This window comes from Ammospiza caudacuta, chromosome 1, assembly GCF_027887145.1.
Source record: "Ammospiza caudacuta isolate bAmmCau1 chromosome 1, bAmmCau1.pri, whole genome shotgun sequence".
Classification (NCBI taxonomy): domain Eukaryota; kingdom Metazoa; phylum Chordata; class Aves; order Passeriformes; family Passerellidae; genus Ammospiza; species Ammospiza caudacuta.
Window position 1 is genome coordinate 22025470 of NC_080593.1, and position 13180 is coordinate 22038649.

At 38.4% G+C, this 13180-nt stretch overlaps 1 protein-coding gene across 1 annotated transcript in view; it reads left to right on the forward strand.

The window, feature by feature from the left end:
- Positions 1–9384, forward strand: part of FAM171A1 (family with sequence similarity 171 member A1) — an 86669-nt gene extending 77285 nt beyond the window's left edge. Inside the window, exons 6-8 of the mRNA XM_058820694.1 lie at positions 1953–2069; positions 4555–4669; positions 5295–9384. Of these exons, the coding sequence (XP_058676677.1) occupies positions 1953–2069; positions 4555–4669; positions 5295–6999 (1937 nt within the window). The 3' untranslated portion in view covers positions 7000–9384. The remainder of the gene's footprint in view (positions 1–1952; positions 2070–4554; positions 4670–5294) is intronic.
- The last annotated feature ends 3796 nt before the right edge of the window (positions 9385–13180 follow it).

A 13180-nucleotide genomic window follows, 5' to 3' on the forward strand; every position in this document is an offset into this window, starting at 1 on the left:
ACTTTTCCTAGATTTTCCAGAAACTCCACAGAACTGTGGACAATTCCATTCTATTTTTCCTGAAAATGTTTCCCTAAGAGAGGTAAATTAATGACTACATGAAGATGTTCCCCAACAGCAGTTATAAATGCCATGTATGCAAATCTGTGTACACAGATTTTGATCTTTTTAGTACTGTAAATCAAAAATAGTTGTCTTGTTTGACTTTCTTTATGAAATAACAGATTATTGCTACCCTCTACAGACTGGAAATGATACTTGGAAAACTGATAATTACATCAGTAATTCCTTTACCCTAAACAAATTCAGTTTGGTTGCAAATACAGTTGGCATCTGGCAGTAGCAGTCATCTAGATCTAGAAATCCTCTCAATCATGTATTCTTCTAAACCTTTCATTGTATTCAGATGGATTTATTATTAGCCTAAGACGGTGGTCTTACAAAGGAAAAATCAGTAGTAGGGAGGAAATAAATACTCAAAAAAGCCATTCTTATGTGTAGAGGGTTTGCACAAGTGGATAATCTAAGGAACACAGAAGAAATCATCAGGATCTTTAATGTATTATAAAAACAACAAACAGCCACAGCACCTCTTCTGTGTGTTCTGTACTCACTGCTGAGTGTTCAGATGACTGTCATCCAAAATGCTGTTGCATAATCCTAAGTGACATCTAATGAAAAGCACGATTTTGGGAATTACAAGCAGGAGACTTATTTTAAGGAAGGGGAATCACAAGTACATGATGCAACTTTCCTTTCAAGTGAGCGTTTGAAACTGGGTAAGGGAAATAGAGCATTCTTCCCCTTTCAGCACAGAAATAGAGAACTGCACTACAGAAATGCAGAGGGGTTTATCCCTTTTCTGTACACAGATCAGCATCCTGGTAGTGGCCATCAAAATGTGTGAGGCCTTAAGGAGGCCAAGCCCTCTATTATGGCACCCACTGGAGGTGCCAAGCCAGGACTGCAGGTTTGGGAAACACTGCCTGGCACCAGGGGTGGCCTCTCAGTGATTGCTCTTCATGTCAAGGCCAGCAGTTTTGTTCAGAGAGGATGAATACAGGAGCAGTCTAAAAGCCATTCTGGGTATTTATTACATCAGAAACTAAGATGACAGCCCCAGAATCAGGGATCTCAATGAATGACAAAAAGGCATTCAACTGGTTCAGTTGTAAAGGTCTTCATAATCAAACTCTTGGAATAAAAGTAATCTTCATTAAGTAGATTAACTCTCAGCTAGTGCAGATTGTCAACCTGGACTTAAACACATTGCTTTAAATTTTAAGTCTTACTTGTTTTGAAATTCTCATTTCATAATTCTAAAAAAGAAAGTATTTTGTTTCCTTTAAGAAACATGTTTTAAATAACTCATCATCTGTTACCAAACAGTATTCCTGGGGCTATTATACAGATACTGAATGATTACAGAGTTAATCACAGCAATGGTGCAATGTAATTCTGGTCATTGGCAGTAACTAAGCTTGTTTTCTGTAGGAAAGCCATTTTGAGGAAACATTTTCCTCTGTCTTGTAGAAGTTGACAGCCAGGGCTGGTAGAAAGGTGGTGTATAGAACTCAAGTGTGGTCAGAGAGATGTGATGTCTCTTGAACTACACTTTTTAAGTGGGCTGTCTGCATATAATCAGCTTCAGGAATATCTGTCTTCAAAACAGGGGAACCCAATACAACAATAAATGTTTTCTTTTAACAGGTTTTGAAGATTTACTAGTTTTATTTAATCTTAAATGTTTTGGGTTTAGGTTGCTTTTTTGCTTCTGAGAAAGCCATGGTTGCTCTCAAATGCCAGTGACCAGAAGGCACAACTTGCCACTTCACAGCAACACACACAGTCCCTAGTGCAGATGGATAGGTTTTGTTACTGCTTGATTTTCCTCATTTGCAGAGGAATGTGTGAATATCTGTAACATCTTCCTACAACTTCTGCATTTACAGGGACATGGCTGAAGAGTAGTTTGGGCATTGTACAGCAAGAAGGAAATCAGTTGACTTGGACTTATATTGCACCTCAGCTGGGCTACTGGGTTGCAGCTATGTCACCTACTATCCCAGGTAAGATGGAATTGGATTTTATTGATATTTGCAGTGCTGGGTAATTATTTATTTAAATATATTATTTATATTTTTCAGAATGACCTCATCTGAGATGCCACAGCTTGATCAATAATGGATTATTAGAAAACAGAAATCTGAAAGTAAAGGGCTAAATCTTTTCAGGATTGTGTGGTGCAACCCTGGTGCTCAAAATATTTGTGTCATTTCAATGGGGAACATTTCAAAATGTTCCTGCCTTGATGCATTTGTGTCACCACTGCCTGACAGAGCCATTGCTAGGAAATGATGGGAGTCATAGCATCAGTGTGTTGGTGTTCCAGGACGCAGAAGAACAGGGGCTGGGAAGTTTCTGTACAGAAACTCACAGAGATATGGATTCACCTAAAACCAGCATTATCCTGCGTTAGACACTTACTAAGGGATGGATGGATGGATGGATGGATGGATGGATGGATGGATGGATGGATGGATGGATGGATGGATTTGACACTTTTTTCCTTTTGCACTGAAGATGCCCATTTTGCCCTGAGTTATGCTTTGCATCATCTTGGTGACTTGATTAATTTACACTGTGAATAACTTAGCTTAGAAGTTCTAGGAGGTATTTTAGAGTGGCTTTAGTACAGAGCTGATGGGTTGCTGTCTGCAAACCTCTTGGCATAACTGTAAAAAATTACTTCTGGTTCCTTTTTCTCTGTCTGTAGCTGCCTCAGATTTCTTGGTAGTAACTCTTCAGTCACCAATAATCTGAGATACCTCTGTGAATAAAAGAGCTAATCAGTCAATCATCAATCAAAAAAAAGAAAATAAAAAAAAACCCAACCCAGAACTCCTTACAGATTTCATTAGGTTTTCCAGATGAAAACCTAATCTAGTAGAAATGAAAACATACTTGCCTTGGCTGTGCAAGCTCAATAAAATGAATATAACCAACAAAACCAAACTCTTACATGAGTACAAGTTTTAAAGTCTACTCATACATATCATTAAGTAGTTTCATAATATGTGAGCTTTTTATTTGAGGTTCTATTAAATTATAGATATTAAATGCTGTGCTATTCAGCTGATTCATTGCTGAACAGAATTTAGAGGCAGGTGCAGATTTGAATAGGCTATCATATTAAATTAAATAGAATTTTACAAAATAATTGTTCTTGAAGAAAAAGCAACTGCTCTGAGCCAAACATTTCCCAGTACAGTTCTGTCCCAGACTGCAAGGAAGTTACACTAGTCATGGAATTGTGCTTGTAACTCTGAGGTTACAAGGCCTGTAACTCTTAACAAGAGAACGCTTATTTGTCCTTGTGATTTACCTTGTATGGCAGAGTTGCTACTTGTATTTTACTTTTTCTTCCTTCTAGGGCTAGATCTGAGTTCCTAAAACTTTGTTGCAATGGGAACAACATTTTCATGAAAAATTCAAGTGATTTATCTTGTCTTCTTTTTGCTTAATGTCCTAAAGAAACAGTTAAATGAATTATGCAATGGTAGTGGTGGGACAGAATGCATAGATATTTAGATTTCCCAAATGCAATATAATTTATGTTACTTTTACTGAGTTAATGTATTTTTGCATATTTTATCTCCTAATTGAATCTATTTGATTTCTTACCTAAAAAATGGACAAAAATGATCTTTGTTTTCCTAGCAGTGGCTCTACAGGCTACTCAAGATGCACAGATGAGGTTTTGCAAACTTTATGCCCTAGACCCTCTAAGTTGGCCAAGTTTGCTGTGCTTCACAGTACATGCATGTTAGTCTGCCAGCTGGTGCTGTAGCTCCTTGCCTGCAGATGAAAATGTGGGTCTTTATTTCAAAATCATCATAAGGATTTTACAAACCAACTGGGTCACACATGCATAATTGTGAACAGATGTTGTCCACATGTGTGCATTCCTTTGTGTGTTAGAACATTTGCTAAGTGTTATTTAAACCTGGAGTTACAACACTCCTTCACTAGTGGCCTGGTAATTAAAGCTACTGAAGATGGCCTTGGCTTGGCTTGATCTAGACTTCAGAGCACCAACCCATCTTCCAGAGAATCCTGTACTGCACTGTCTGTACTGTTTGGTGTGAAGAGCCACAGATGTTAAAGAGCAGTTGTTGCCCACAGTGTTGCTTTGTGCATTACAGTGCTGGGAGATGCTGAGATGGATTTTCTCCAGTGGTGAGAGCTTTTTGGCACACAGTGTCAGCATTAGGACCTGGAAAGCAGCATTCACTGATGCATGCTCCCAATGAAACTAACTGCTTTTCCACAGAATGAGCTAGCTGGACTTGCAGTCATGAAGACCAGCACATGCTTTCTCCACAGCTTGCTCCCTGCTCCAGAGATGGTCTGTTCAGTAGGCACCAGGGCAATGAGCAGCACTTGCTTAGCACCCTCATAATAAGGGAAAGTGTCCTTCTCCTTGTTCAACTGTTGCTCCTCTTCCTATTTGCAGATTATTACAGGTCTAAATTCTCTTTTCTGGCCTTCCAGGTCCCGTTGTAACACACGACATTACCAGCTATCACACAATGTTTCTTTTGGCAATTTTAGGAGGGATGGCTCTCATACTTCTAGTCTTGCTGTGTCTGCTTTTGTATTATTGCAGGTAAGATTCACCATCCTGGTTACTTAGTTCATGTTGAAAACACAAGTTTTTTGTGCTTATGAAATTAAAAACTTCTGTATTGAAACATTTTTCCTTTGAGGGACAAAAAGGCAAGCAAATGCTTGAAAAAGAAAGAAACAGTGAATCAAATTTCCTGTGTTCCTGGTTACATGCAGCATATAAATCCCTGCCTTTGGGAGGATGGTAGTTGAGTGAATCACACACATCTGTACCTGTGTTCTCCATGTAATTTCCTATCAAACATGGGCATAGGTTCAAGGTCTCTCTACCTGTTACGCATTTGCAAATGATCTTTCTGTTGGCGTATTAAAATGAATGTTAAATTATCAGCAAATGCCTACTAATGAGTGATTTTATACTTACCTAGACATTTACTCCAGTTTGTAATTGGTACTTGAGATATTTCCCAAATGACATTAAGTTATTCTTTAATTTTATCTTCCCTGCTGGGATAAGCTTTTAATTTTTAGATTATGTAATAAAGGTTCAATTCCCCTAATACTAACCATTGCTTAAAAATCTTCTGTTAAGACACACTTGCTTCTCTTGTTTCTGTGTACAACATTCATAAATTTTTAACTTCTTTTGTTACTGGCTTTTATAGAAGAAAATGTCTAAGACCACGTCAACATCATAAGAAACTGCAACTTTCGACAGCACTGGACACTTCTAAGAAGGATCAAGCAACCTCAATGTCCCATATAAATTTAATATTTTCACGTCGTGAGTCAGAATTTCCAGGTGGATTGTCTGTTGCTAGCAATGGACACGCTGAAAACTCAGGGGCAAAGGAATTAATCAGTGCTGTCCACATGGAGATGGTATCACCTACTGGAGAAGCAGATATGCATACACCTATGCTCAAACACTCCTTCAGTACTTCCCAGGAGTTTAGCTCCCGAGAGGAATTGCTCTCTGACAAGGAGAAAGACAAGAGCAGAATTTCCTTGGATGACCTGACTCCCAGTGGGTCTCTAAGAAAAGACTACCACAAGTCAGCAGATAGTTTTCCTCTAAAGACAAGAAAATCTACAGAAACAGCTGAAGGCTATGAGTCCCCTATCAAAGAGGAGTATAGGAGAAGTTACAATGCTATGCTGTCTCAGCCTTTATTTGAAAAGCAAGAGAGAGAAGTTCAAGTATCTATGAACCATATTGCTACTGGAAGTAAGTACAATATTCAGGAACAAATATACCCTACACCTTCAGCCCCTGAAAAAGAGCTGCTGGACTGCAGACCTACTGATTGTATGATGTCTCGTTCAGTTGATCACCTTGAAAGACCTACGTCTTTCCCTCGACCAGGTCAGTTAATCTGCTGCAATTCTGTCGACCAAGTCAATGACAGTGTTTACAGAAAGGTTTTGCCTGCACTGGTCATCCCAGGTCATTACATGAAGCTGCCTGGAGAACACCCTTTTGTTAGCCAGCCCCTGGTTGTCCCAGCTGACCAGCAGATTGATATAGAAAGACTTCAGGCTGAGCTTCCTAACCCTCACGCACGGCTCTTCCCACACCCTGCCCAGCAGCTGCAGCCCCAGCAGTTGGCATCCCAAGCAATATCTCAGCAACATTTGCAAGATGCAGGTGCAGCTGAGTGGAGTCAGCAAAACGCTTCCATGTCTGAATCTATTTCCATTCCTGCCTCTCTTAACGATGCATCCCTGGCTCAGATGAATAGCGAAGTGCAGCTTCTTACAGAAAAGGCTTTGATGGAATTGGGAGGTGGGAAGCCATTGCCTCACCCTCGAGCATGGTTTGTTTCTCTAGACGGGCGTTCCAATGCTCACGTTAGACATTCATACATTGATCTCCAAAGAGCTGGTAGGAACGGGAGCAACGACGCCAGTCTGGACTCCGGTGTTGACATGAATGAACCGAAATCTGCCCGAAAGGGAAGAGGAGATCATCTGTCTGCACCTCAGAGTCACCCCCCAGTGCAGGAGCACCAGCAGAGAGAGCGGAAGGTTTCAGACAGCACAGCTTACACGCAGCTCGTGTACTTGGATGACATGGACCAAAGTGGCAGCGAGTGTGGAACAGCCGTTTGTAGCCCTGAGGACAATGCTCTCCGGTGCCTCCTGGAAGGCACCAGTAAGAGAAGTGGTGTGCAGCTGCCCAGCCTGCAGGAGGAAACCAGAACTGTGGATACCAAACCAGAGCCATTAACTAGTCCTGAACATGGAACATCCGTTCAAGATGATGATGATGAAGATGAGGAGGATGAGGAAGATGACCAAGGGGAAGATAAGAAGAGTCCTTGGCAGAAACGAGAGGAAAGACCACTAATGACTTTCAATCTAAAATGAGCTATTGTGAAAATCCACCCTTCAGTGGAGTATAAAATTGCCAAATATCCTTTCTGTGGAAGTGCTTGATATTTTTTTCTTTTTTTCTTCTTTTTTTTTTTTTTATATTGTGGAGAGAAAAGAGAAAAACAAACTGTGGTGAGCAACATTTGAAAGAACTTTAATGCATTACTGTGTAAATGTTAGAAAAGAATTAAAATCATTCCTCTGATTTAACAGCTGCCTCCAGTGAGATAGCTGAACAAAGAGTGTGATTGTTATTCCATATACTTGATATTGGTCATCCAGGATGTTGAAAATACTGACAAATTGTTTTGGTTGGTTTATGACCTCAATCTCCTTATGAATGGGAGCTGGTAAAGCTTTTGTTTTGTAGGCCAATTTTATGTTGATAATGCTACTGAAAGTATCTTAAAAACAGGAGTTTGACACATGGTGTCCAAAATTGTGCATTATCTCAATGAAAGGCTATGCATTGCTGCTTTTAGTAATATTTTGCTTATACTATGCTTTTCTTAATTTTACAAGTTGGTTGTAAACACATTATGTCCTTTATTATAAACTACTCAGCAATTTATTTTAATGTACAACTGCAGGAAACTTGAGTAGCATCCCTTAGCATTGAAGCCTTTTTATGAAACCAAACTGAACTTTGTGTCGACTAAGATTCCTCCAATTCTGGTACCATTTTCTCAAAGTGCCTTTTTTACAGTAACAATGAACAGTCCCTTCTTTTGCTAAGTCCTTTTAATTGACCCCATTTGAGATTTTATAAACTTCTGAACTTCTACCTTTTATTTTAAGCTGCATGCCAAGAGTCCCATTTTGTGCTGAGCATTTCTCATTTCAATACAGTGTATTCTGTAGCTATCATGTATATTGTGGATTCTGTTTAGCCAGGATAGACTTAGAAGACATTTTAAAGGGCCCAGAGTAGCCAAGAAGATAGTTTCAGTGACTGTATATATTGTTAGTTTCCTCTGGAATCCCATGAGCTAATCATGCTCATATAAAATGGACTATCGACCGAGCAAGTGGACTGAATGTGTCTAAAAAAATAGGGGAAAAAACAAATGTACTATCCAAAAGTGCCAGAATTACTCTTCTGTGCTTTTTTCCATACAGAGCTGCTTGGTTTTCCAAAAATTATAATTGAAAATAAACTGCAAAAAGTATCTTTGTGGATTTTTTTCCTCTGTTAGTGGTTATCACATTATTTTATGGTATTTAAAAAGAAAAATACTTTGGTTTCATTTTTCCTGTGCTCGTGTGACTTACTTTCTTTTGCAGTTCTCATGAGCTTAAGTCAATACTGAAATTTAGACCCCTTTTCAGAAAAGCATCCTCTGTATCTTGGTAAATATGTAATGATTTGCTCAAGTATCACTGAAGATATTGGAAATGAAATCCTGGTATCACCAAAATTTCCTGTCGAGTCACACTTCCCATGGGCCAGTTTCCTTTCTGAGATTGCTGTGGGTACTCACACTTACTGCACTCTTCTCACTTTTTCATGAATTGGGTTCAAAGAAGAGGAAGTATGAGACTTCCACTTTTGTAGAATCCTTTGTATACATTCAGTTTATCATGTTTTGTTCAGTCATTTTTATGCAGATTAGCAGCAGTCATGCTTACTAAAGTTAATACATAATCTCCAAAGTGATTTAAGTGCTATATAGTTCCTATTTAATTTGTAATAATAAGCCCCAACTCACATTCATTGCTTTATTTTTGGTAAATTTCAAGGTTTTCTTAGAGAGTCTTGTAATTTCCATATTACTGTAAGTCTTACTTGGGAACCTGATCTCTAGCCGGGAGTTGAATCCTGACTTCCTAGTTCCCAGGTCAGTGCTCCTTTCCATCCACAAAGCCAGATCACCCTTTGCTTTGGTTCATGTTTGGAAGTGGTATATGTTGTAAAAGGAATCTAAAATATTGTGGAGTGCATTGAATATTGATATCACCGTATTAGCACTAAATTGCATTTTTACTCATTGTGTATGTGGCAGGTCCTTTCCTGTCCTGTTTCGGAATTTTGTACTGACCACCTGTGAATTGGTTTTGGGCTCTGGGTTACTTATTGTCAGTTTGTGCAAGGTCACTGAACAGAAAAATATGACTTTAAGGGCATAGTATTTATCAGATGTTAGTAAGTGCTGGTCATACAATGTCACTTATTAATCAGAATGCTGCATAAGTAAACATTATGAATAAAATTTCTGCATACTAGAATTATTGTGCTATTTAATTTCCAGTTTTCTGTTGTCTTAAATCTGTCATTTTTTAATTACATTCTTTTTTTCACATTCCTTTGCAAAGTTTCCATCATTGCTATCTTGTAAAGTGAGATTGTTGCTATTAAATTGCGGTGGTTTGTTTCTTTAATTGTGTTGGTTTTATGTTTATTTGATGATTTGTGGTTTTAATACAGCAAATATACTTGAACAAACACCATGTGGGTATGTTTGAAATATTTAAAATAGCATTTTTTAATTGGTTTGATAGTTTAATTTTGCAAAATACATAGTTTATGAAATGTATTTCTCTATATCCACACCTGGGCCATATGCTAAATGAAGCTAGAAGAGAGTTAATGCAGTTCAGGTAACAGGTTAAGATTAAGATTAGAGTAGGTTATGCCTAATCTAAAAGTCCAGTAAGTTCCATGTTTTAATTTTCAAAACCTTACGGACGCAGATAAATCAGTAAAATACAAAGAAATTTTCTCACTTGTATATTGCACTTGCACAGTGAAGCATGTACTAATAAAGCTAATAAAACACAGAGAACAAAGTATAACTTGAATAGGTCATGGCATCAGCAGCTCCAAGTCCATGTAGAAGATAACCTAGAAAAGCAATTGTTTTCTTATTTTATGATGGCAGATATTAGTATGGAAAAAATGCAAGTTTGTAATGACAAAGCTTACAAAAATAATGAAAATATGTTTGTCTTAAAAAAATACTAGAAACAAATCTTCAAAGTTCAGGTTCACAGACTTTCTGAAATGTTAGCACTGTTGGGAGTTAATACACTCACTAAGAGTGAATTCGCTTCATGCTTGTCCCTCAGCTCCCACTTTCTTCCTGCTCCAATACTTGCTTCTCAAAGCTTCTTAAACTGTCTGTAAAGCACCTTGACTTACTGTGATAATGATCTCTTACTGCTCGAGTAAGTGCTTTGTCCGGGTACCAGCAGCTAAACCCCCTGCAAATACAGGGAACAAGGACTGGTCACTGCCTCGGAGCATTTGCAATGTAACATATTAGACAAATTATACAGACTTGTGGTTCTGATCTGAGATGAACAGATTACAGAGGAAGGCCCGGCATTTGGAAATGGCTCATAATGCTTTTCTTTGTTACAAGGAGGATTGAGTAGCTTTAGTAGAGTGAATTAAGCACTGTTGAAATACCTTGGCAATATTTTCATTCTATTCATGAATGCTCTCAGGGACCAATTTTATCTCACTATTCTGAACCAGTATGTTTGAAATTGGTAAGAAACCAAATGTTCTATGCAGGCTTTAGCCTACAGAACAGTACAGGTATAAATGAGCAAGTGTTGGATGAAATATTTACTCTTACTCTAGCTAGGTCTGTAATTAAGCAAAAAGGCTTTTTTTTTTTTCTTAACAAGAATTCATCTGGGAATTAAAATTTATTATAACACAGCAGTCAACTATCAGTAGTCTGTAACTTGGAGCATGGTAGGGTCCATGCAGTACATCCTTGGACTTGGTCAAAGAAGAGCATCTGTTTACCTTTCTAAAATTCATGTGCAACAGATAGGGTTTTCCTGAATCAGTGCTGCCGTTTGGTCTCTCCAGCGTTTGAAATTCAAGTTGTGGTATCTGCCACCTGGTGGTGAACTGCTTCTCCAGACGAGCTGTGTGTGAAGCAGTTTGTCGTTTCAATAAAAGCACAGTTAACAACTTCAGTAATACCAGTAATGTCCTGGGCCTGCTGTCAGTGCAAGTGCACAGATCCTGTCAGCTGAGAGACCTTGCCCAGCCCCTTTGCTGGGGGAGTATCCAGCTTATGACATCTCCATTCAAATCAAAATTCATCATCACTGATGGCTCTGTATTCTGCCTTGTGAATAGCACCTTGGGTTTAGAACAAAATAAAATAAAACCAAATTTAACTACTGTTTCCTAAATTGAGGAAAATAGGAGCAACTCAATTATTCTTTCCTGTTCCTCTGCTAACAGACAGAAAAACTGGCAGGTTCAACACTAATGCTTCATAATGCTAACCTTACTATGTGTATGTATGTGTGTGTGTGTGTGTGTGTGTGTGTGTGTACATAATTTATAATATATATAATATTATGCAATATCATATGCCATGATAGGTACATACATACACTGTATTTTCATCATATGTGCTATTTTCATTTCCATGCTGTAAAACAATTGGAATTGGAGCTTCAGATGAACAAATAGGCAGCTGTCAAGTGCAATTTTCAGAAGAGAGTAGTATTTTTTATTACATTTACTCATGTAATTCCAGCTGTTAAATTGAGACCAGGTACCATCTTCTATTTGTCAGTAATAACAGAAAGGGTGTCTAGTTCTTTTCAGCTGTAATCCTCTGGTATCCACAGGTAATTACTTTGCAGACTGTGGCACCTGGTCTATTACCACTTAACTCAAGTATTTCTTGTTTTATTGATGTGCTTTTCTCCTAGGAATGAACAGTGCCAGTTAGTTTGTTTGATCATTAAATAGTTATTCTGCCTTAGAAACTTACAGGCACGGGGAAGGAAAATGTGATGACAACAGGGAGGTACAAATGAAATACTTGTTTACAGGTTATTTTTGTAATTCTGTAGAGAAGGACTTTGTGTTCACATGACTAGAAAGACAGACTCCTCAATAAGCCAAACAGAGGAATGCTCCTGACAGTTTTGTATTATAAAGGGATGAAATGGTGCTTAAAATAATGCTGTGAGATGAGAAATCCCACTTTCAAAGGAACCCCTGGTCCTGCTGCAAGAGAGGTTGGGCATCAAAACAGAAAGAATTTATTTAAAGTGGGTCCTGTTACAAGCACTGTTTTTTAAAGGGTTTTGTTGATTTAGTGGTTGTAGGAAGATCAAAAAGCCTGGAGATGAGAGAAGCTATAGGCCTTGGCTTTTGTCTCCTCTCTCTTCAAGGAATGCCCCTTCTATAAACCCAACTCCCTGATTCTGCTTTCAGTTTTGTACCATGCTGTGAGGCCACACATCAATGGGACATACAATGTGACACCTTAAGCTCAGACTTGTCAGTGAAGCTACTTTTAGTTGTTGGTGAGGGCAAGCTTTCTTTGTATCTATGCTATTTGCTCTAACTTTTATTTAACACCTTGCAACCCTGCATTAATTAATAAAATACAAATGAGAGAAGCAAAACATCATAGCCAGGTTCCCCCAGTGAGAAGTGTATTTGTCTTGACAGATGGATTGGTCTTTCATTCCTTGAAATCCTTGAAAGTACACTTAGATAAGTGTGTGTGCACGCACATGTGCATGGATACACCTTCACATGGATGTATATAAGTGCACTTGATACAAAAGCTGGCTTAAATACCAGTTCCAGCATTTCAACATCAAGCAATGGCCAAGTGAGGGTTGCTCGCCCAGACTGACTGGAAAAACTGGCATAAGAGCCCATAAAGGCTTGGATAATTAACTTAATTGTCCTTGTAGTCTGACATTGCAGGGTCAAAACCATGCTGATGCTGAGTTTCTGCTGTACCTCCAACTTCCAAGAGATTTATTCACACTTGCCTTCTAGCCTAGACCTGATGTATAAATTTTGTAATTAAAGCTTGTCTAGTATCTATATTTTAAGTAAGTTACTCTGCAGTTGTTGCACACTTCACAGAGTCTTTTCTTTTGCACAAAGTTGTAAAATTCTGAAGGGTAAAATCTTACCATAAAATCTAAAAAAACTCTGCATAGAAATTGAAGAATTATAATAGAGTCTGATTTTCCATGGTCTTCATAGGGAAGACACTATGTCTGTGAGACACTTCTTAATTCAGTGTAATTCTCCATGCCATAGGTGTGCATCCTGAACCATGATGTTCATCTGTTTCTAACCACCCACAAGGCACATCTGTCACAGGAAAGAGTTCTTTTGTGTTTGCGGGTAAAGAACTGTCTGAAACAGACAAAAATAAAACTAAAAACA